The sequence below is a fragment of the Myxocyprinus asiaticus genome, chromosome 5 (assembly GCF_019703515.2).
Source record: "Myxocyprinus asiaticus isolate MX2 ecotype Aquarium Trade chromosome 5, UBuf_Myxa_2, whole genome shotgun sequence".
NCBI lineage: Eukaryota > Metazoa > Chordata > Actinopteri > Cypriniformes > Catostomidae > Myxocyprinus > Myxocyprinus asiaticus.
Genome location: NC_059348.1, coordinates 20,948,457 through 20,973,438, shown reverse-complemented (window position 1 = coordinate 20,973,438; position 24,982 = coordinate 20,948,457). Strand labels below are relative to the sequence as shown.

General features: G+C 40.1%; 1 protein-coding gene across 1 annotated transcript; it reads left to right on the top strand.

The window, feature by feature from the left end:
• The first annotated feature begins 444 nt into the window (after nt 1-444).
• Nucleotides 445-24,982, top strand: nyap2b (neuronal tyrosine-phosphorylated phosphoinositide-3-kinase adaptor 2b). The gene is made up of 7 exons (XM_051698410.1): nt 445-1,074; nt 2,895-3,097; nt 7,053-7,354; nt 10,006-11,100; nt 18,491-19,357; nt 19,855-19,952; nt 22,794-24,982. Exons 2-7 carry the CDS (start codon nt 2,922-2,924, stop codon nt 23,022-23,024), a joined length of 2,769 nt encoding a protein of 922 aa, XP_051554370.1. The 5' UTR covers nt 445-1,074; nt 2,895-2,921; the 3' UTR covers nt 23,025-24,982.

The following is a 24,982-nucleotide window of genomic DNA, read 5'->3' as shown; positions in this document are numbered from 1 at the left end:
ATATATTATACATTTTATTCAAAAAGTAAACACACTGTATATTTTACAGAAATTGTAAAGTGATGTAAATGTTGCTTTTAAAATTTCTCAAAAGAAACCCTCAAATAAATATATTAACAAAACATGTAATTATCTTTGAAGTGTGACTGTTGATTTTGGGGTGGCGGATGGCTCTCTTGCAGTGTTGTTTACTGGTTGAGCAAACAAGGAGTGGTGCTCACAGTTGCAGAGGCAAGGGGATGAGTCTAACGAGGTCACACCCTGGCAGTCACGACCAGGCTGGGCCGCCCACCCATCCGCTCACTGTGCCATGACTCACACGTTTTCCTGCCCCTTTTACTACAGCCCACCAACAAAAGCAGAGCTGCAGAGGAGCTGTCCTTGGTACTGAAAGCAGGAAACGATGTGAGCGAGCGCATGCAAGGGGGAGCTAGAGGAAAGAGGAGGAGGGTGGAGGCGTGTTCTTTGTGTTTTGAATCCTGAGTTAATCTGCTGTGGCATCCACTCACAGTGGAGCCCTACATCTGAGAACCAGTGCTGCCGAGAGGTGCCCAGCACAGTTCGTGCTCAAGTACATCCTTCTTGAAAAACAAGGATTCACTTCGGAAAGTCTTTTGTGAGTGTATGTGGTTCATCTTGGAAGACTCTATGAGCTTTTTCTTTTGCTTTGTGCTGTAGCAAGACTTTTAAAAGTGCATGTGTGGAGGGGGATCAAGAAAGATGCTTTTCTCAGGTTGTGCCAATAATGTTGTTGCACTCTAGTGGGTGTAGTATGAACAGATGAAGAGGAGAGTATCTTCTGGACTGGAGTAAAATGTTGCACAGACTCAGGGGTCTCAAGGTTCTTTGGCTAAAAGGAGCTGCAGGCCACCACTGTCACAGCTGCATTCTCCCAGCCTCCCTGCACCTGGACTCCAGGAATTAGAGTTAGCAGACCAGAGTGTGATTTTACAATGGCTTGAATTGTTCCTGCAGGAGTTGACTCGCAATCTCAGGATATCAGTCAGCCTTTGGGATTCTAATGGATGTACCTGAACTGGTGCAAACCATAGCTTGCAGGGATCTAGTTCCTTTGTAAGTATATAGCTCTCATTTCAGCTCTCTCATCCATTTCACCTTGCAACATAATCAACCTCATTTTTATCTACATAAAATAACCTCTTACCTTCATATTACTGTATAAACCATCTCTTTTGATGAGGTACCACCATTGCACTCTCATACACAAGTACATTTGTGCAGTAACTTGACCTAGCACCTTGGCCTTAATTTTTGTGTCCTTCACTGAAGTTGGTGTCTAGATGTCTCTCTAGCTATTACCTGGATATATGTATTGTGCATAATTTGCTTCAGTTTTGGAAAATGGGGTCATCTCTCCCAAGAGGGCCAACTGTCGCAGGAAATGTCAAGTGAAGGACTGAGATGAGATGGTGGAAACCATGAAAAAAAAAAAGAAAGAAAAATAAGCAGGGAGGGTGCAGGACATTACCGAAAACAATGTGATAATACAGTCCAGCCAAATTAAAGGATTAAGAATAGATGGCTTTTAATGCTTAGAGACATACCAGCTGATCCAACCATTAACAGCATGCTGTACAATAGCATCATGCACACTCAAAGCACTGAACTCTAACTCAGACTGTTTAGTAGTACAAAATGCCTTCTGACAAACTCAAAAAGACCAAGAGTAGTTTAGTTGACTAGGTTTAAATACAATGTGAAGAGTTCTTAATGGATGTGAACTCTCACACAAACAAATTATGCTCTGACCACAAGATGCTCAGGCGGGAGATGCTCAGATGGTGGTGGGTTTCTGACTTGGCAGTGCGATACCCATCTGGCTGCACTAAGCCCCTTTTCTCCCCCCCCCCCCCCCCCAACACACACACACTCACACACTCACACTCACTGCCCCTGTAATGTAAACAAGCATGCCCAGATTCTTGGATCGCTCCGAAAATACTGACCTACATAAGACAGAGTGTGGTCTTCTCCTTCTCCTAGACTTCTGCAGATGTACACTGCAAACAACTACACACCCACCTACTGCACTACTGCATCAACATGATTTTGTGTGTGCACTTCCACAAATGCATTCACACACACATACACAAATATATTCTGTAGACAAATGTGGTTACTCAAGCTGAAAGAATACAGTCTGCATAAACGCATCGTGACTCACTAAATCTAGCACAAATGGACCACTAACCAGTGTCCTGCTACTGTATGCTTCATAATTCAGGCTGGGAAATGCACTGGCCTGTTTTCTATGAGAACCAGGCTGTAAACAATACTACAGCTCACTCAAACTAATAAACAATCGCTTTGTATACCTACCTCTGTGGCTTAGAGCTGAGCTATCTCTCTGCATTTGCTGATGGTGGGAGAATCTCATTGACCCAGAATACTTGTTTATTTATACAATAAGCCATTAAAATAGCATTGCCATGAAAATGCAACAATTCTAAGCATATCATTATCACAGCATTATCGTGACTCCTGCTTGGGTTACAAATAGGATAGAAAACACTTTGAAAATGCACAATTAAAATGCTGAGTGATTTGTTGCACAGATTTACTGTTTTAACACTCTTGTGTAATGTGCGAATGTTTTGTCATATACAGATTATATTCCCCCTTGATGCTGGTCAAAGTGTTGTCCAGGAGATAATCGTGAAACCTACTATGTCGTATATGGCGCAAACAAATCTCACCACTAACACATTTTTTGTTTCTTTCTCTCTCTCTCTCTCTCTCTCTCTCTCTCTATCTATCTATCTATCTATCTAAACTACCATTAATTCAAAACAACTTTCAAAACAACATAATTAACAACAACCAATAAATAAAAAACAGTACTTTGTTTGAATGTATCTATTTTGTATTTGCAGAATGCTCTGTTGGAATGTCTGTAAGCAATGATTAGCAGCAAAGAGGAGGATTCTCTGAAGTTTTTGCAGTATGTTGAAGACTGTGGACTAAAAGCATATAACAAATTGGTCACGCAGAACATCGACCTGTGGAATGAAAAAAACAGGATTAACTTTCAGGAGAAAAACTACAAGAAGCGAAAGCAGGAAGAAGCCATTAAAAGGTATGAAATTTAGGAAAGATATATATTAACAGTCAAAACCAAAACCCAGTCAATGCATGCATACAAAGCGTAGTCATATTTACAGTCAGTGGTTGCACATATTGACTCACTTACTGTAAGACTTTGCTTACACACTCAATGCTAAACAACACATATGAGCATTCAATCACTCACACCCTCATTGGCACACACTCCTACATGAATGCAAATGACCACCACATAAGGAAACAACCCCTAATGTGGTTCCCTGTGGTGCTCTCTCACACTGACTCTCTCTGGCAGTGCCATGTTGTATATGGCAAGAAATACCATGTCCCCTTCTACATGTGGAGGTTGATTAATTTTTACATTTTTGACATATTTGGGGCTTGGACTTTTTCAAGACTTATTTTGTCCTTGGGAGGGATATTAACATTTGTGTGCAAGATATGAAATAAGATTTCAAGGTGGAAAAAAGGCTCGGATAATGTTCCTCAGTATAATTTTTCCAGTGATAAAATTTATATCAGTTTCACACTATGACTTTAAGAGGCATTAGATATAGTCTAACTTTTCAGCATAATGTAATTTCAGCCATACAAAAGTGATTGTACTCATCAGCAAAGGCGTCGAATGGATTTTGACACTTCAAATCATTGTCCTTGCTAACATCAACGCAGCTGTAATTGTGTCAGTGGGCAATTTACTGCTGAGTGCTGCCCCAGACCTGTTGGCATAGATTGTACTGATCACATTTGGCATCGCCTTCTAAGTGCAATAATAGCCAAATGCTCTCAGAGTCATCTTTCAAACTTTGGCTGAGGCTGCAACTCCCTAAACCATTTAATTCAGCTCTTCCATGACGTAAGTTTGTGCTTACGAGGAATGCCTGCTAATCGTAATATACCCGTGACCGCAAGGCACAACATGCATGGTAAAACATGCACAACAGATATACTGTATTTATCTATGTGTTTAGTTGTGCACATTTACTGTAACTTCCATGAAGTTTCTTAGAACTTGTCAGCTGATGTGACCTTGAATTACACTCTTGGGCTGATGTTGAAGGGTCTTTAGGTTGTGATATTGGTCTACTCCTGGTTTTCATATCAGCTTTTGCTCTTATAAAATATTCTCACTCAGTGGCTGGAGGATGAGGGCTAAAAAAAAAGAATAGCTTGGTTTTTCATGAGGGATATAAGTGGGTCACTGAGACGACCCATTTTTACAGGAACTGATGGGAAGGGAGGAAGGAAGAGAGTGAGAGAGAAAAATAAAAAAAATCTGTTAGATAGAGATTAAGTGTGAAGTGCGTGCTAGCAGGAGATGTTTTTTGCCTGGTGACAGCTGGAGCAGCCAGCAACCAATCAGATTTCTTCACTGGTTTGAGTGAGGCGGGTCTTCCGTCATTCTCTGGCATTCTGTTGGAGCTTTAACCGTGTCTCTGAGAAAATCTGCCCATGCACAGTCTCACATGCTAATTTGCATACAACAACTACTATATGCTGTAAACACTGAAAAACATTGACAGAAATGAATGCAAAAAACATGGCTTAAATAATAACATTCAGGACTGTTAATGTCATATTTCAATTAATGTCATACATTATATTGCACTTGCCATATTAATATGAAGAATTTTTTATTCAATATATTGAAAAGTTTGGCATTGACCTAAACCTTGTTCATAACAGAATGTTGTCCAATGGCTTTAATGCACCATTTTAATGACTCTATTACTTGGCAAGGGCAATCTTATAAATAATAGACTGCTCTAATCCCTGTCACACACTTGGACCAAATTCTGGAGCAGGATGCTGCAAGCCAGTTCTCGTCTTTTTATCTTCTCCAGAGATATTTTTTTAGACTAGTTTTCAGTTAAAATCTCTTTAACTGCCCATATTTAAAGTTGAAGTGTGTAATTTCTGCACCAAATGGAACTGCAAAAGTAATGATAATAAAAAGTAATGAAAAGTAATGTTTTCAAAAAGATTTCCTGCACAGTTCATTAAACCTGAACATTAGTCTCTGCCCAAACTCACGCCATTGGTTGTGCTAGGCGGATTGGTCGGGATGCTCAAACAAACAGAGCAATATTTTAAAGCACCTTAGGGTCACTTCAGGGTGTTTACACTTTTCGGGAAATCAGCTTAAAACCAAAGCCAATATCAAGCCAAATGGCTTAGTTTTAGTTAATCAAGCTGTGATAAGATAAAGTATTTTAACATCAACCTTTAACTCCACCTTAAAAATTACCATGTGAGTTGTCCTTACTTTTTAAGTGATTTTTTAAAGTTGCTAAAAAAAGAGCATTTTCAGTATAACTGCAAACCTTGCTTTTATGTCTTGTTCATGTGAAATCACAAAAGCACTGTGTTGTGTAACACTGAAGGCTGTGCTAAGGAGAAGTATATTGTCAGTAACTTTTAACAGTGGGAAAACAGTCTGTGGCGGGCAGGAGCAGACACACGCAGTGCAGACAGCTGCTCCAACATCACCACTCCTCTTCCTAATAAGAGCTTAATGCCTGACCCGTCATGTGTGTATGTTTGGACCCTGTTGTTTGTGTGCGTGTGTGAGGGAACTGGTTGCACAGAGCAGCAGTATAGCAAATTTTGTGTCTGGTTTCTGTGGGTACCCTGTTGCTAGGCAAAGTTAAGCCCCTGACTAATGAACCCTTCTCTCCAGACTCCTGCTGTTCAGCAGCTGTGTATGCAAGAGTTACACAAACACATGCACATGGTCAGGTAATAAATGTAAGCACCTTGATAAACAAGCACTTGCATCTTTGACTCAAACAAACTGATGGCTGGTGAAATCACTCTCATTTGAGGGACAGACATTTTTATCAAGAGGGGGGTGGGGGGAGGGGGGAAACAGAATGAGAGAGAGCAGTTAAGACCTTTGATCTTGTACATCAAAAGAACCAAAGGAGATAGGCAGGGATACAGACACAGCACAGTAGAGAGATAGGGAGTAAATAGCATGCATAGCTTTAAAAGTTAGATGTGAGACTAAAGATCAGGGATAATTTCCAGTTCAGTCTATATAGAGCATGATGTCATGTCATATTTTTGTGTTATTGCATCACAATCAATTCCTGGACAATGAGCCCTCTTGTAATTTATTCTACAGTATATTCCTTCATCAAATAAATGCCTCAACATCTTTGATTTCTTATTCCTTCAAGCTTAATCATGATTAAGATTTTAACTCACAACTGAGAACTGAGTATTGCAAAGGGTGCACATGTAAAGCTCTGAGCACAATCTAAATATCCACTTAAAAATCTATTTGTGCTACGTTGGGGGCCTTTTACTGTGTCGTTACATGTCTGATAGGGTGTTAAACAGAAATCAATAGTTCTACAGAAGCCATTCATTCAGATGAGAACCTTCATTACAGAACTCATTATCAGAGTGCTGCTAATAACAAACAGCACTGAATATTGTGGTTTATAGATGCACAGAGCAGTGGACTGTAATATGCATGAGCCCTTTTCATCATTTATGCTGTTCATTTGATCCAAACGTTGCTGAAATGTATTTTTATTTAAATATTAATTAAAGGCATGGATTTAAACCAACAATTAAAGGCATGGATTTAAACCAACCGTTTAAATTTATTTATTTATCTGACTCTGAAATGTGATTGTATGAGCCACATTTAATAGCCAAAATACAAACACATCTATTGAATTCTGTAGCAATGTGCCAAGTCTACACTAATGATTATATTACGTAATATTATTATATTATGATTTATATGAATAATTAATAAATGTTTAGTGAATTTTGGTATCATATTCCTGTTACCGACGTTTGATAAAAGCATTAAGCCACTTGTTGGTTGTGCATCACAGATATTTTACCATGGTCTCTCATTGATTATGGCTTTAATATATCACCAAATGCAGCCGTTGACTTCAGAATCCATTCATGAACAGTTTTTTCCTCTATGTGTGGTCTCTTGTCAGGGGGGAGGAGGTGGTCACCGAGGGTAAGCACCTGCGAATGTGCTGCATGAGCATGCCGGCCCCTTCGGAACACATGTCCTCTCACCAGCACCAGCACCAGCCTCCCTGCAACATGGGTTTTGCTGTTCGCTCCCAGTCCCTGCACTCTGTGGGAGGAGGAGAAGAGGAGGGCAGCCCCACATCCCGCAAGCTGCCCCCACCCAAACCACGGCGGGACCCCAACACCAAACTCAGCATCTCCTCTGAAGCTGTGGACCTCAGTCCGACCAGATGTAAAGATGAGCACTCAGACAGATGTGATGGTAAGATGTTATCATGTTAAAGCCAAGCTTTACCTTAAATTTCCTTTTGTATTAAATGATCCAATGTTCAGCAGTTAAACACTCACTACTAAAACGGCATATTAAATATTTTGTAAATATTTAGAGCCCTGTCTTTTATTTAAATGTAAAAGCAAACACACCTGAGTGAGCAATGTGGTTAGTCTTAAATTTGAATAATCAAATTATGTACAGGTTTAGGTGGACTGAGCACGAAGAAGACAGCAACTGTACATGATGTTTGAATTTTAACAGACTTCCAAGTTAGATGTTGATATAGCTCAGCGAGAGTGTTACATTATTTGAGCAGAGCAAGATTCAGGCATTGCTGATCCTTTCCTAGATTTTTGTTGTCTTTTCATAATTTATTAGCTGTGCTCAGTTGGAATTATGGCCTAGGATATAATGCTCTTGCTTTGACATATTAAAGGAATAGTTTACCCAAAAATGAAAATTCTAAAGTTATTTACTCACCCTCATGTCAAAAGGAGATGTTAGACATCATGTTAGTCACCATTCACTTTCCAATCACCAGTCACCAATCACTTTCATTGCATCTTCTTTCAAGTTCGATTCGCAACATTTCCAGTCCTGCCCAGTCCAGGGTCCTGTATGTGCATCCCACTTGCATTTCACTGTCCCCTTCTTTATATCGCAGCCCCCTTCGGCTTATCACAGTCCCCTTCATCATATCGCGGCCAACTTTTGCCAGCCCACCGGGAAAAGTCCTGGTTCTCCCGATGGCCAGTCTGTCTCAGCAGTTACCCCGTTCTTCACTGTTCTACAAATAAAGGTGGGGGAAAAGGCCAAAAATAAAATGTATAGAAAAACTGCAGTGTAAAGAAATACATTCCCAAAACTGTGAACTCACACTGGAAAAACAGTGAAATTCCATCCACCCAAGGGGTGGGGGTGGAGGGGGGTAGAGGGGTTGGGGGTAAGGGGGCACCCCACCCTCTTGTGATTAGCAGTAGGCGAAGTGATTGTAAACATGACAGCAGTGTAGTGGATGAGCCATGAATTGAGGGTCGAGGTCATTGGGTTCTTTGCCTCTCTCAACACCCACTCTCGTCATCAGTTGCATCAACATTGTTCCAGGGGGCATTCTTTTACAGATTTCAACATGTCCATCAGTTTATGTCTCTGCAGAGTTGGTCCTCTTTTAGTTTTTTAAGTACTAAACAAGCCTGGAGTTCACACAAATGTGTTTGTTTTGAAGCTGATGATAAAATGAGTATGAGATGCATTCTATTCCATTAATGCATTTTCATGCACATTAAAATAACATTCTAATGTTAATGATGCTTACTCATATAAATACCAAAACAAAACAGGCTCTTCACTGTAATATTCCAAAACTCTGTCGAGCTACAGAAAGTTAAGTAAAGAATCAAAGCTGAAATGCAGTGATAGAATGAAGTCTCATATTAAATCACAGTATGTGATTATGCAGTACAAAATTTGTTCTGTGAGAGTTGCTTTTTGTCCGAATTTAAAGGGATCACAGTGTGCACACAGATCTTCCTCAATACCACGGCAACCAGCCCACAGAAACAGAGACCCCGTGCTGCACCACCAATCCCGGCATCAGATATAAGCCTCAGCCAATTGCCAGCGAGGTGACAGGAAATTAGATTGCAACAGGAACCAATGAGGGACAGGCTGGCAGCCAGCTCAACAGGGATTCATCCAATGAGCAGCAAAGAGTGGGGGATGTCCCTCATTGAGAGGAGAGTTGCGTGTTGAAGCGGGAGGTTGAGGGGGTGTGGGGGAGGGACCAGGCAGCGCAGAATTCATTCAGGAGGAGCGATTGACCTAGATTTTAGTTCCCCTGGAGGAGAGGGGGCTAGGGTAAACACATCCGCTTGTAGGGAGGGGAGCAGGAGGAGGGGCACGTTCAGAGGCACTGAAATGGATCACAAGATCCACCACTCTCAACTTTAACCAAATTAACACACACACACACACACACACACACACACACACACACACACACACACACACACACATATATATATATTATTTTTATTTTTTCATCACAGGCATGTGCATAGGGATTCTCTGACTCACTCAGAGAACATGAAAAATGACTTTAATCTGGGTGCAATGCAGTTTTACTAATTTCTCTCTTCTTTACACGCCCCCAAAGCTTATGCGTTTTTGTTGATATGATCAAATATTATTTTTTCTCAGTATTGAAATCAAGGCAGTTTATCATCTCTGTTTTCAGTGTACAGTTGGAACAGTAAAGCAGTTTATTTGCACAGGTGATTTTTATCCATACATGAGAGAGTGCACTTTTGAGGGAGAACCCAGATTGTGTTTGTTTTTATGTCATATAAAATATTGTTAAACCTATTGGTGTTTGCGTGTATGGGTTTGGTGACACACAGCGTGCAAAAGGACCATCTGGTACCTAAATAAAGAAAAGATATTCAATTCTCCTGTGTACTGAAGACATGGTAAGATTACTTAATGTTGTCAAACACAAACCTTGTGCGACCTCAAATTTATTGTGCTTTGGGAAAGATAATGTCAGCTTGTTTTCAGCTTTGTGTGCATAACCCAAAATGTCGAGTACTACTATGGCAATATGTTAATGCATATATCGTCATGTATTTTTCCTGACCCAGGAACACAAGGCTGCAGTGAGGACTGCAGGAAAGTTCCCCCACCAAAGCCCAAGAGGAATCCCAACACGCAACTGAGCACTTCATTTGACGAATCTTACATCAGCAATCATGGTTCGAAATGTTTGCCCAACATGCCCTACTCAAGAGATGGCCAGGCCCCATCTCCTCCCCAGCCTCAAGGTCCACAGCAGGACTCAGACTTAGATGAACCTGTCTACATTGAAATGTCCGGGAATGCGTGCAGAGAACCAACCCCTCGTGTTGAGGACGATGAGCCTGGTGAGGCCGTCTACGAAGAGATGAAATACCCTGCACTTGATGAGTATGATTCACGTTGGGATCTTGTGAGCTGTCGCTTACAATGTGTCACACCCTGCCCACCTGAGGTTGATATCCATACACCTCTAAGCCGTTGCACCACTCCTCGTGGCATGGCTCTTTGTGACATCCCCGCTCCTTTCCCCAACCTGTTGTCCCACAGGCCACCTTTACTAGTTTTTCCTCCAGCTCCGGCTCAGTGCTCGCCCAACTCGGACGAGTCCCCACTCACCCCTCTAGACATGACAAAGCTGCCCATGTTGGAAAATTCCCCTTACTGCAAATCGCCAGCCTCATCCTCTATGGAAACTTCTGGCTCTGCTTCTAACTCGCACCTTAGGCGCTCTGAGAGGGAGCTAATGGCCACTCCTACAATAACAGTGTCGGGGCGATCCTCAGCACCCCCACTGCCCTGTGCCCTTCATAAAAGCTCATCCTCTTCACACAGCTATCAACGCAGCCACTCAGCCTGCCCCTCACCTGTCAGCATGGGCCGCTGCCTGACGCCTCTCAGCCTCATGCGGTCACAACCTTTTGATGGGCCGTTTCCTGGAGCTGGCCTTCCTCGCAGCGCCTCTGCCACACCTCATGGCAAGTGTTCACCACCTCAGGATGTGGTCCCAGGGGGACGTCATCATGGCTCCATGCAGAACGTGTCAGTGGCACGCTCACGGACACCCACTAGCCCACTGGATGAGCTCACCAACCTATTCACCACTGGCAGAAACATGCTAAAAAAGAATACCAGCGGCAAGAAGAGCAAGGAGCCAGGAGAGAGTAAGTGCCTAACTGTCTATTTCTAAGTTTGCCAGTCATAAAAAATAATATGATTTGTTAATAATAATAATAATGATTAATAATCATTTGAAATAAAAATGACATAGATAGATGTGCCAGTATATTGTTACCAGGTAAACAACTAATATCCACTCATAACCAGGCCCAGACAAATATGCACACGCAGAACTCCTCAGAAAACATTGCATATTTCCAAAGAATTGCGACATCTTTCATTCATAAAGTTCTACACATTTCCCACACATGTTTGTTCATTAAATATTATGGCTAATTTCATGATTCTTTCAGCTATAAATTAACATTATTTAATTAGCATTAGAGATTTCCCCTCCAAATCTGCACAGAAAATGTAAAAAAGTCAGCAGATTCCATTTGGGCCTACTCATAACACATTTCACAGAATATCAATACACTATATACCAAAAATTCTGTTTCAGAATAATCATATTCAGTCACTAATTTAGTACTGGGATATTGCACCATTATAGTAACCTGCACACACTTTTCACTGTAAATGTTTTTTTTTTTCAGCATTATGTTGTAACAACATCTTTGTTTCAATACATTTCACGTCAAAATAATTTCTATCATTTGCAATGAATCTTAGGAGTTTTCAGAGTTTCAACTTAATTTTCTTCATCAGTAATTAAATTACAAGTAGTCATATCACTATATGTTGTAACTTTGGCACCACTTTGATTTTATTTAACATTTAGGCAGCAATTACACATAGGTTTTCAATGTTAGTAGGCTGACATTTTTTTACAGTGTTACACAAATGCATTAGTAATACAAAAAGACAAACTATATAGTGGGGAAAATGTCTATATAGTACAATAAATAAATAAATAAATGCCTCTGATGTCAATTTAGTGAAATTCAAATCTCGAACCAGCACAAAAATGCTTATAATTAATCAAAGGATGTTGTCCATTCTCTCTTTGTGTTTGGCAAAGATCTTCTGGCATGCTTCCCTCTGCACAATGGTTTAATCTGAATTCTACAAACAGACTGACATAGATCATAAGATTTAATCCAGAGAGATTATAAAGCTAAAGTGGTTGGTATGACTCCCTGGACCTGCTGACGCATTAAACCACTGCAGTGTACTTCTTTAATATGTAAACAGTTCCTAACCACTGGATGATCCGAAGTTATAATAGTGCCTGTTATTCACTGTCAATATTTTCCATAACAATCTAAGTGAATTAACTGACTATGTGGGACACTCTTAAATTTATTATCTGCACCTGCTGAAGGATAATGGGGTCTTCTGCAGCCAACTGTTTTTGTATGGTTTACTTTTTCCCCTAAAAAATTCAGAAAGCAATATATATATATATATATATATATATATATATATATATATATATATATATATCACTTAAGGGATAGTGCAACCAAAAATAATTATTCTGTCATAATTTACTCACCCTAATTTTGTTTCAAACCCATATGACTTTCTTTCTTCAATAGAACATAAAAGGAGATGTTAAGCAGAATGTTAGCTTTAGTCAGTATTCACTTTCATTGCATTTTCTAAACATTTTACATAATAGAAGAAAGTCAAATGGGTTTTGGAGCATAAATGATGATAAATCTTTATTTTTGAGTGAACTATCCCTTTACTACATCCACTCATTTCCACATAACTCAGGTTCACATCACTGTACTAAAAATGCACAGACTTATTACTACTGCTCATCTTAAAGAGGTCTACAGATAAAGTAGCACAAAGTTGCAGAGTTGATGCTCATCCTGGTAACAGAAGGGGTTGGGGTGGGAGAATCTCCCTGCAGAGACTCCTTTAGAGGAGCTAAAGACCAATCACGATGCAGGTCACGGCAGCCCCATTGCAGTGAATGCGTGAAGCTCTCAGCACTCAGTGGAACAAATGTGCAAATCCTGTGAGCGCAGCACTACCTGCACAGACACGTACTGTACTGGACCAAAAAAAATAAATAAATCAAATACTAATTAAGCCTTTGACTGGAAGCTCTCTCAGCTCATATTTTAACTTGGTGTTAATTAGTGTCTTAGTTTGATGCTTCCACTCTTTGAAATGCAGTTTTTTATTTAATTGTTCACAGTGTTTATGAAGCTTTAAACCATAGCTTCCCAAGCCACTCATAATTTAAAGTAGATAAACTACAGTCAAGTTTCTTTTAAAAAAGTAGTTAGCTTCACTACAAGCTACTAATAAAAAGTTGCTAACTGCATTAAGATATTTAAGTTTTGTAAATATGTAACCATCAGATGATATTATTTAATTCTGCAATCAGAGCAGTATTTAATTACACAAAAAAAGGAAAAGAAATTAAGATGACAGCATTAAATTAAACAGATAAATGCATACTTAATTCAACCAATAAAGCCAGAAAGCAAAACTGAGTAACTGAACAGCAGCATTGTGCCAAACTGTGATCAGTAATCAGTAAACATTGATCTGTGAATTGTAATAAGATTAGTTACTGACTTTTAATTAAGTTAATCACTTTTCAGTAGATTAATTGGGTTACACATACTTTTAAAATAATATATTTTTATGTATAATACATTTAAAATATACAGTATATTCATATGTTCATATGTCTGTTGACAGCTGAAGGGTGTGTCATAATGAACAAAGAGGAAATTTAGACATTATGTTGAATTAAAAAAACAAAATCTGTGAAAACTGTTTTTGAAAGTAACAAAGTAATAAGTAATGTGACTACTTTTTCAATTAAGTAATCAGTACAGTAGGGCTGTGAATTGATTTAAAAAATGTCTCTAATTAATTGCACAGTTTTCTGTGATTAATCGCATTAATCGTATTAAAACTGAACGTGTAAAAATTTTTAATGATAGGATCAAATGGGCATATTCAATTCATATCAAACTTTATTGGCAAGAGAAACTTAAGTGTGCATTGCCAATGCATTATTAGACACTATACATACAGGCAGTGGTGTCTCAGGGTCATTATTTAGTGTGGGGCACATACGATCACTTAACAATCAATTATTTGACCGATCTTTGAAACATTGACGAATAATTCCAAATTCTGTCTGTCATTTTGACAGATAAAAAAGAAACAAGAAAAACATTTTAACCTAGTGCATCAGTTTTGACTTCACTTTTTGTCCTTCACATTGCTGCTGTGCATGTGCCCTGCTTATTCCCTGGTATTAATATGCGTATCAGATGCGTATTAACTGGCGCCATCATCAGTTACACCTGGTATTGTGCATCTCTTTTGTGTTTAGGTTTTGAGTATCTAGTATCTGATTTCATGACTGCATTCATCAATCATTACTTCAGTGTGTTAATCTATGATAATAAAGCGCAAACTGCATAATAAAAAAAGTAGCGCATCCAGTTATGCATGCATTTGATATAAGTGCAAACATCATGTTTAGAGCAGAATTGTCTGTTATTTTAGTGGAGTAACTGTGTTAACTGAGCTTCACAGATGTGCTTCTCGTGTTACACTTTATGTTCACATCAGGGACTATGAAGTTCTGTGAACTTGTGCATGTGTGTATGCACTTTAACAGGCAAAGATTAAAAACCTCGTTTTAGTGCAGCGGTTGATTGACATGTAGAAGTTTCACACTAGAACTCATTGGTTTCACTGGACTCAAACAAGGGGAGTCAAAAAATCTATCATAAAAGCATATCTACTGTCATGCATGTGCCATTATAATAGATGCTCCACCCCTCAATGCCCTAGTACTTATAAAATGAAAACAAGTATGACTGATAAAAAAAGACCATGACAGAAATTTAACAGAGTGACAAATAAATACTTTTTTTGGGCAACCTCTGAACATGCTGCCACACAAACATCCCTAATAATTTTATCTCAGAACAAAACACCACTAAGACATGCACATCCACATCAAAAAAGTTCAAGTGACCGTGAAAGTAAACCACAAATAGGCAAATCGTTAAAGGGTGTGCTTATTATCTCACTAACTCGAATGAACAGCATAACAAAACTAATCAAAACGACAGACTCAAAATATTTAGCAGTCACTGATATCTAATACAAACCAATGCATCAACATCACCTCAATACAATGGCATACAATTCAATGAAATGATGAACAGGGCTTAACTGATCCAACAAACAGCACATTAGAAACAAATTAGCTTTTAAAAATTACCAATGAAATTCACAAGAGCTCAGTAAAGAGCGGTAACTTCCGATGCTCATATCAACAGCTGACATAAATATGATCAAAGCTTTTGATTAGCTCAGGGACAAAGGCAAACTAGCCCCTCAGGCCATCATTGAACGCTCGTTGGTGTAATCCGAATGGTGTGGAAAAAGCCGTCTTTTCTCGGAACATTGGAGTTAAAGGGATCTGCCAATAACCCTTCGTTAAGTCCAGCGTCGAGTAAAATTTGCATGCATGGCGTTCTCCAGCTCTCCCTTGATTAACATTGAGGATGAAGGGCTAGCCCCACGCATAGTAAATGAGAATGATTAAATGGCTTTTACGCAACATACCTTAATAATAATGGGATTTCTCAAAAGAATATATACTTTTTCTTGTATAATGGACATAAAACACTTTTAAGTTGTGGAAAATATATTATTTCTTAATATAATTTTATGATGATGCCATGCAGTTTGCACAACAGTGCCACCTCTGGTGTGGCTTAGCCCCACTTGCCCCTAATGTAGAGACGCGGCTGAATACAGGTATAAATGCCTGCTTGCAGGTGAAGTCTTCATTCTCCATACAGTAAATTCACTCCCAGGTATATTATGCCTTGAACATGCGTTGTGCGTAATGAATAAGCATGCGCTGTTCCACATAATCAGTTTCTGTGCTAGGAAAACATTACTGAAATTTCGCCCATTGTACAAAGGTGCCTGGGTTTGTTCCTGGCATGCAGCAGATGCACTAACACCATAATCAGAGCCTGTAAGGCTGAGTAGCCTGCCAGGAACAACTCGGGACAAATTTCTCCCATCACGTGAAGTTTCAGGAAGTAAAAAAAAAAAAAAAAATGCATTCTGCATTTTACGCGTTAAACAAAAAATATTAATAACAAAAATTAACATGCTGAATTTCCCAGCCCTACAGTAAAGTAATCTTATTACAATTATATAGAATTGATCATTTGTAGTGCATTACTTTTTTTTTTTTAATAACCCAACACTGCTTGTTTCTGGAAAAGAAGCTTAACTGCTGTCACATTACTGGAAAACTACTGCCCAAAGCTGGTTATTTTAATTTGTAGAGCCTGATTTTGTTTGACTGGAGTTTGTTGGTGCTGCCAGATTGCCATGTCATGTTGCTTTTAGGTTTTACCTGGTAGTCATGAAGCAGGTATCTGTAGTTATGGGGATGGCTGATTGTGCATATTTTCATATGGTCTATAAGAGGCCTGCGCACCTGTACGTTGTCTCATGGAGTGGCTGAGGTGGCACAGTTTCTGGCTGTGGTGAGGCAGGGGTATCATCTGTCCTCGCTGCAGATGGAAAACAGTGTGTGACCTATTTTTGAACCCACTCATCGATGGTGTTGTGAGCAAAAGATAGGCCTACCACACATTTAAACAATACTGGCTCATGGTACACAGAAGCTCTCACTGAAAACCTCAGTCAGTAAAGATAATCAGGGAGGCATTAAAATTGGCAGGCATTAATCAACACCAATTAATGAATATAGGTGAAAAAAAAAAAGATATCTATTTTTAGAGGCCTTAATTATTTTTTAGTTTAATCCTGCAGACACAGGGCTGGTTAAATGCTATGTGAAATTATTGTTTAATAGTGTGGAGAAAAACAAAGCTTCTTTTCTTTATACATATTTTACAAAACAACAGCAACAACAGAAAGTTAAGCAAGGGATAATGTACAGTCAGCCGGTAGTTATCGCACAATAAACCCAGACAGGAAGCGGAGGGGTCTTATATCACCCTGAAGGGGTTTATTTTGCAAAACCAGCTGACTGTACAATATCCAGCTTATAACATGGCTACTAATCCAATAAATAAATACATGGACATAAAATATTGATTTGCGTTGAAATTATGTAATTTGAGAAGAAATAAATCGCTGAACAGCTGAAATTAACCTCCGGTTTGCGTCTGAGTTCTGTTGGTGTTTACATTATAAAAATGATGTAAACTGACTCCTCTGACTCCTCAATTTTCAGCCTATTACAAGACTACTTGCCAAATAAATAAATAAATGCACATGAAACACTGATCTGAGTTTAAATCACTTTATTAGCTTATTTGTAAAGATCGCATAGCGATCCGAGAAGCAGGAGAGACGGCTCGCAGAAACCAGGTGAGCGGTCTGATACGTCTTAATCCCCGGATGACCGGTTGTTACAGAGCAATATCTGACTGCTGGATGGCACCATTGACCAATCAGAATCGAGTATTCAAGAGAGCAGTGTAAGAAAGCATATAGAGCCTACGGTACATTAAACAAAACAGTCATTAGTCATTAAATACAGTATATGCTAGTCTGACTGCTCTCAGTAATGGTTATCAAAAAATGTTTTTATACAAATTCAACAGTGTTCTAATCAGTGTTCGCAAGAGTTAGGCCTACTCAAAAATGTATCGACTACAAATCACTAGTTACTTCTCAAAAATTGTAATCAGATTACTTTACTGGTTTACTTCATTGAAAAGTAATCACATTATTAGTTACTTTAATTTTAAATTACTTTCTAAAACACTTCTCAGAAGTATTTCCTCCTTGTTCAGTGTTGCACACCCTTCAGCTGTCACAGAAATGCAAACAGATGTAAATATGAATTCATATTTTAAATGTAGTATACATAAAATATATTATTTTAGAAATATGTGGAACTCAAGTAATGTACTTACAAGTAATTACCTTAATTGAAAGTCACTAACTGTAATCTGATTGGACGGATTTAAAATGTACTGTGTTTTTGACACTACTTTTTGACTTTAAGAGTAATTAGATTACAGTAATGAATTACTTTGTTATTAGATTACACCCAACACTGGTTCTAATACACAAATGATGTTTATTTTTTAAGGAACATAAACACACTTAATATCTGCCTTGATTTGGGTGGAACAGCCCAGATGCAGCCCATCTGTACAATTCTCTGGGTGTTCTCTGGATGTGTGCCACACCTGTCACAACTGCCCAAAGCACTGATACCACAGACACTCCAATGAGGAACACAATACATTAACAAATCACTCCATGAATCCCAAAGTAGCAAAGTGACACCTAGTGGACAAAATCAATTGCTGCTATAAAAAAAAACAAAAAAACATCCACAATGCAATAGATGAGTGTTAATATTCATAAAGTTTTTCAGCATTTGAAAGAGATTAAAGACACTAAAATATCTGTAATGTCTCCCTCCTCTAGGTGAAACCAAGGGAAGGGGCAACAGCTCTGGGTCCAAGCGGGAGCACAAGGAGAGGAGCCATCACAGCAAAGAATCTAAGCGAGATAAAGACCGCAGCAGCAACAGAAAGTCTTCGCATCGGCGAGACAGCAAAGAAAAAGAGCAGAATGGCATCGAAGCTTTATCTCGACATGAAAGCAAGGACTGCAGCTATGGTAACACTGAACCATTAGCCAGAAGGGACAGCAAAGACAAGGGGTGTAATGGTCCAGAGCTGCCTCCCCGACAAGAGAGCAAAGATCGAGGCAGCAGCACTGAGGCAATGACTCGACGGGATAGCAAAGACAGGGGCTGCAACACTGCAGAAACTTTGCCTAGATGGGACAGTAAGGACAGGGGCAGTAATACTCTGGATCTCTTGCCCAGACAAGACAGCAAAGACCTGTTAAGAAATGGTCTAGAGACCAGACATGACAGCAGGGAGAAAATTTGCTATGGGATGGAACTGCCTCCCAGACATGAAAGCAAGGACCTGGGTAGAACTGGGCTGGAATATCGACGGGATAGTAAAGATGGTGGAAAACATGGCATAAAGTCTGGTCAGGATAAGGAGAAGTTTAACCATAGCGCAGAGAGCCGATGGGGGAGCAAGGAAAGGATCAGCAATGGCAATGATGTAGTGAGCAGACAGGACTGCAAAGATAGGGGAGTGCACACAAATGAGGCTTTACCCTGGTATGAGGGGAAAGATCAAAGCAACTGTAGCACAGAATCTCCTAAAGCACATGACAGGGACACATGGTCTGGATCTTCAACCATGGTACCATCCAACCGGTCTGGACGATCCTCCATGAGTCCAAATATAATGTTAGGGAACTCCAACTCTGGTAAGAACAGAAACTGTGACAACCCTGCTGAGAAGACCAGCTTGCTGGTCTGCTGGTTAATGGGATAGTTCACCATAAAATTAAACTCTTTCATTCCTCACCCATGTTGTTCCAAACCCGCCTGACTTTCTTTTCTTCATGGAACACAAAAGGGCATGTTAGATAGCATGTTAGACTCAGCCACCATTCACTTTCATTGTACGGAACAAATATGCAATGAAAGTGAATGGTAACTGAGACATTCTGATCATTTACTCACCCAACATCCAAAACTTTGCTGATGAAGCTAGTTAAGAAACCCGGTGGAGAAACTAGTATTATAACATCCCACTCTGGGGATCAGCATCCAAAACACAACATACTGGAGACCAACAATACTTATCTATTCAGCAGGAAGGGCAGTTCAGGCTCATGGAAAATAAATGCATGATAATGTAATTTCAATATGTTTCATGTTCATCTGTAGAAGCTGACATGTGCTGAATCTTTCCTTGCAGACCTGAAGACAGCTCCAAAGGCAGGTCGGTCTTCCTCCACACTAGCTGCTTCATCTCCAGTTGGCACACCTCAAAGACAGCCTCCTGATGTCCAACAGGTACTATGCTTATCTATGAACACATGCAAAGACATTCATAAATATTAAGCTTTAAAATTACACAAAGCTGGCAGCCACATTTACTGTATGTACAGAGGCCCCAAAAAGTATTCGGACACTTACATGCAAGTAACACTTAAATGAAAATGAATTTCATTGAATTACTTTGCAAAATATCCAGCCAGGTGGCTTTAATTTTCTTAACCGTTTTCCCAGTTACTTTCAAAAATTGGTCCCAAAGTGATTTTTAGGGGATGTGTGAAGTTCCTTCAAGTTCACATTGGTGTCTTAGCAGAGTAACAAAAGGCGTAGGTATGTTCTGTCAGGTTAGGTTGAGGAAAAGGCAGGACTCAAATGCAGAGTAGCGATTAGGGCTTTTATTTAACAAAAATATAACAAAAACAAACAAAAACTACCCCAAAGGGGAAAAACAAACACAGTCCAGGGCGACAACACAATGACGGGCTGGGCTGGAACAGGGAACCAACAGAAATCCGACTGGACAGGAACATGACCAACAGAGACCTAACAGAGGACATAAACACAAGCAACATCCCACAATGAACTGGCACAAGACAGAGCACAAAGGGAGATTATAAAGGGAGAGAAATCATGAGGGTAACAAGGAAATAAGGAGATCAGGTGAAAACAATCAACAAATAATCAGACAGATAACAAGGCAAACGAGAGGGTGGGGTTATCACTGAAGACAAGACAGACACAAATGCACAAGGGAATGAGAAAACACAAACCCATGTGCATTCACACAGCATGAGACAAAACACAACTGCCTGCATTCAGCCACAGAGTAAATAAATCAAACCAACTGAAGTGGCTGAATTAAGACACAAGACATAAAACAGACATAGACCACTGTGGCATGGGGGGGCGTGGTCATGTGTCGGTCTGCGGGGAGCACCATATCGAGACCACCCCGGGGGTGGTGGTTCGTAGACACCCCTATCGTCTTCCCAAACACAAGAAAAATATATTTCAGGAAGAATTAGAGGTAATTCTCGAGATCGGCGTAATACAAGAGTCGCACAGTGATCGGGCCAGCCCGGTAGTTCTGGTACCGAAGAACGACAGCTCGGTCTGCTTCTGTGTTGACTAACGGAAAGTGAACGTGGTGTCCAAATTTGATGCTTATCCAATGCCATGAATTGACGAGTTACTCGACGCTGGACTTAACGAAGGGTTATTGGCAGATCTCTTTAACTCCAATGTCCCAAGAAAAGATGACTTTTTCCACACCGTTCGGATTACACAAAATTTTTTGACTCTTCCGTTCGGTTTGTTCAGAGCCTCGGCCACATTTCAGCACCTTATGGACAAGATCCTCAGATCACACACGGCATATTCCACCGCATATCTAGATGACATCATCATTTACAATAATGATTGGCAGCGGCATATGCAACATCTGAGGGCTGTCCTGAGAGCTCTGAGACAGGCGGGACTCACAGCCAACTGGAAGAAGTGTGAAATTGGGTGGGTGGAAGTTAGGTATCTGGGGTTCCACTTGGGTCATGGGCAGATGCGTTCACAGGTTGACAAAACCACAGTGATCGCAGCCTGCCCGCGCCCAAGACCAAAAAGGGGGTAAGGCAGTTTTTGGGGCTGGCTGGCTACTGGCTGACTGACCTTACTAAAAAGGGGGCTCCCGATCCAGTCCAGTGGACAGGGTCGTGCCAACAGGCCTTCCTTAAGGTAAAGTCCGCACTGTGTGGGGGGCCGCTTTTAAATGCACCTGATTTCTCTCTCCCCTTTATTTTGCAGACTGATGCATCTGACAGAGGGCTGGGCGTGGTGCTCTCGCAGGAGGTGAGAGGGGAGGAATGGCCAGTGCTATTTATTAGTCGCAAGCTCTCCTTCAGGGAGACAAAATATAGTACCATCGAGAAAGAGTTTCTCGCGATTAAGTGGGCTGTTCTGACCCTCCGCTACTACCTGCTGGGGTGGGCCTTCACCCTCTGTTCTGATCACACTCCTCTGCAATGGCTCCACTGCATGAAGGATACTAACGCGTGGATCACCCGTTGGTATCTGGCTATCCACAGACCGGGGGCGCAGATGGTTGTGGCTGACTTTCTCTCCAGAAATGGGGGGGAGTAGGCAGGCCGGATGTTGCCCCGGCCTGAGTCAGAAGTGGGGGCATGTGGCATGGGGGGGCGTGGTCATGTGTCGGTCTACGGGAGAGGGAGAGCGGTAAGGCTCGTCACCTGGCTCATAATTATCTCTAACACCTGTCTCTCATTGTTTTGATGGCGGAGGGAGTCTTATAAGGCACGCCAAAGCATCAGAGAGAGAGAGAAAGAGTGTCCAGAAAGCACAGCAGTCGAACACAGAGAGAGAGAGTGCTTTTCATTTATTTATGAACTGGTTGTTTTGATGGTTACCATCAATTTTGTCTAAAAGCTGACGATTAAAAAGACTGACCTTGAACCTGCTTCGTTGTCTCCTGACTCCTCCATTGCCCACGAACTTAGAACCTTTCTACAACCACATGTCAGTGCTCTGCCACAAAGGGTTAAAAAAACACAAAACTAAAGGCAGATCCCTGACATGTTCCACTAAGTTTCGCAACCAGAAAATGTCCAAATAGTTTTGTCTTAAATTTGAACTATAGATCTATTGTTTTTTTTTATTTAAAATGTAACATAGTTGTTTTGTGACATGTTTTGCTTAAAAACTGTGTTTGTGCTATATGTCTTTAAAATACTTGGTTTTATAATGCAATGATAAAAATTTTAAGTGTGGCTTGACTGTCCAAACACATCTGGGGGGCCACTGTTCCTTCGTTAAAAATATTTAAACTTGTTTTCTCCTTGTGGCCTATAGATGCCCCCTATGCCATGGTTATATGGTGACAGCACCATGCTGGAGATGATTGAGAGGAAACAGCGTCTCTGTCGGGAGATAAGATCTCGTCAGCAACTTCCTGACCGTAGCCCATGCAAGAAAGAAAGCCTGCCGAACATGCCCAGCTGGAAGAAAACCAACGGGGCGAAAAAGTACAGGCCACCCCCCTACCCTACTCAGACCACTGTCTTCTGGGACACGGCCATTTGACTTTTAGTTCTTATGAGAACCTTAGGATCCTGCTTCACCCTTGATTATCATGCAGGGCTGATGCAGCCACTCAGAGTGTGCTCTCACCAGAGGATAGATGGGTGGGTGAGGTTACCATAGCAATATTTAGGAGGGTGCAGTTTAAGAGGTTTTTGTATCAATGTCTGTATCTAATATTTTTATACTCAATGTGATTCTTAAATGACCTAGCATTAATAGATATTTTCTAAATTAAATGGAATATCTTTGCAAAGTTTATGTAGAGTTAGCCCAATGCAATTGTTGTTTTTATACCTTTATTTTAAAAAAAGAAAAAAAAAATGATCGCAATACACAATCAGTACATTTGCATCAATAGCTTTTACTTGCCTTTCTATTTCAAGAACTCTGGAAATGATGTTTCTGTGGTATTTTGCCACACTACATGAAGTCTGTTTTAACACTGGATGTTATGGTGATTGGATTAGGGCTAGCTCACTTCTTGCTGCCTTTCAACACTTTAGTAGAGAACTTATTCGAATGTGTAATTAGTAATTAACAAAACAGATCTAAAACGTTTATAATCTTAGACGGATTTAATCTATAATTTATGATCACATTCTTTTTTGTTTTGCCTTTGGCTTCTGTAGACATTTAAGTAGATAGTTTCTGAGAGTATAACGGGTTTAAGGACAGGGCATTGCACAGAGTACAAAATGACTTCTTTAAGAAGGGGTGTTTTTAACTGGATCTTGTTTGATCTGTGTGTGTATATGGCATGTAGAGCTGTAAAACCGGGGCTACTACCTCCTCTTTGGGTCTGTGGCAATAGCTGGCAGGTGCCAGACAGTGAGAATCCTCCAAAGTGTACACAAGGATGGTCACCCAGAGATTAATGACAATCTGGAATATCAAAGTTGTATTTTTTGCATTTCAGCATTATTTAAGAATTGTGTTCATGGACTGATAATTGTGAAATGAAAATATAGGTTTTTTTTTTTTTTTTTTTTTTTTATTTGTGCAGTGGTCTTGTATAGAATGACAGTGCCATTATTTATCATAAATTAATGGAGTAGATTGACTGGATATTTCAGACAGACACAAATACTTGTTTAGTGACACAAACCAATGACCAATAGCTCTCAGCTATTGTAACTATGTAGTACCCATGGCTTCATGGCCTGGTAACAGGGATTATGGCTGCATAAACAAAGAGGCTGTACACAAGAAAGCTGCAATTCCGCATTCCTCAACCACATAGGACTGGATATCCACCTGTCTCCCTCTACCTCTCAGATGAGTTCAAGTGGTCATTTGCACAACCAATGCAACATCTGCATTGCCAAAGTACTTGGATCTTGTAGTAAAATATCCCACCTCCCTTATTCTTCCTTTTGACCTCCATGTTTGAAACTGATGCCTGTCCAAAATGTGTTACCTTGGAGACTGGTACTCACTGTAACTGGGTCACACTGGGTGTGAGATCGCAGAAACTGTAAACTAACAGCTGTGAAGTATAGGTAAAGTGCACCAGTCCCTATTTTATGAGCATTTTGGATTTGGGGGAGAAATTAAAATATTCAAGGCTGAAAAAGCTATTGAGAGCCCAAAGGTGGGCTGAGCTAATCCTAGATCAGGGGTTAAGGAGAGAACACTTAACCAGGGTAGTGCTTGGTATACAGTCTCAAAAACATGGAGGTTACGAGGTATTGTAGCCTGTTCGTTTGTATGTATGCCAAGCTACACTGTATGCAGATCAACAATAAAGATGATTGTTTGAAATTCACTCTTTTGTACCCAGAGGGTGCAGTTTGGAAATGTAACAATGTACAATCCCTTTGTATGAAACAAATGTGCACTGTGACAGGTAGAAAGCCTATGTCCTTTGTCTTATTGCACTGAGTGTTCTCTTATCTGTACAGTAATGTATAAAAATGTATGCTGATTGTCACAAGACTTTTCAAGATAAATAAATATGA

What these genes read in the sequence shown, in the direction of transcription:
- nyap2b (XM_051698410.1), top strand. Translation starts at nt 2,922, where the DNA reads ATGATTAGCAGCAAAGAGGAGGATTCTCTGAAGTTTTTGCAGTATGTT. An exon ending in GCACTCAGACAGATGTGATG is followed by an intron (nt 7,355 to 10,005) that starts GTAAGATGTTAT and finishes TTCCTGACCCAG; the next exon opens with GAACACAAGGCTGCAGTGAG. An exon ending in GTTAGGGAACTCCAACTCTG is followed by an intron (nt 19,358 to 19,854) that starts GTAAGAACAGAA and finishes CTTTCCTTGCAG; the next exon opens with ACCTGAAGACAGCTCCAAAG.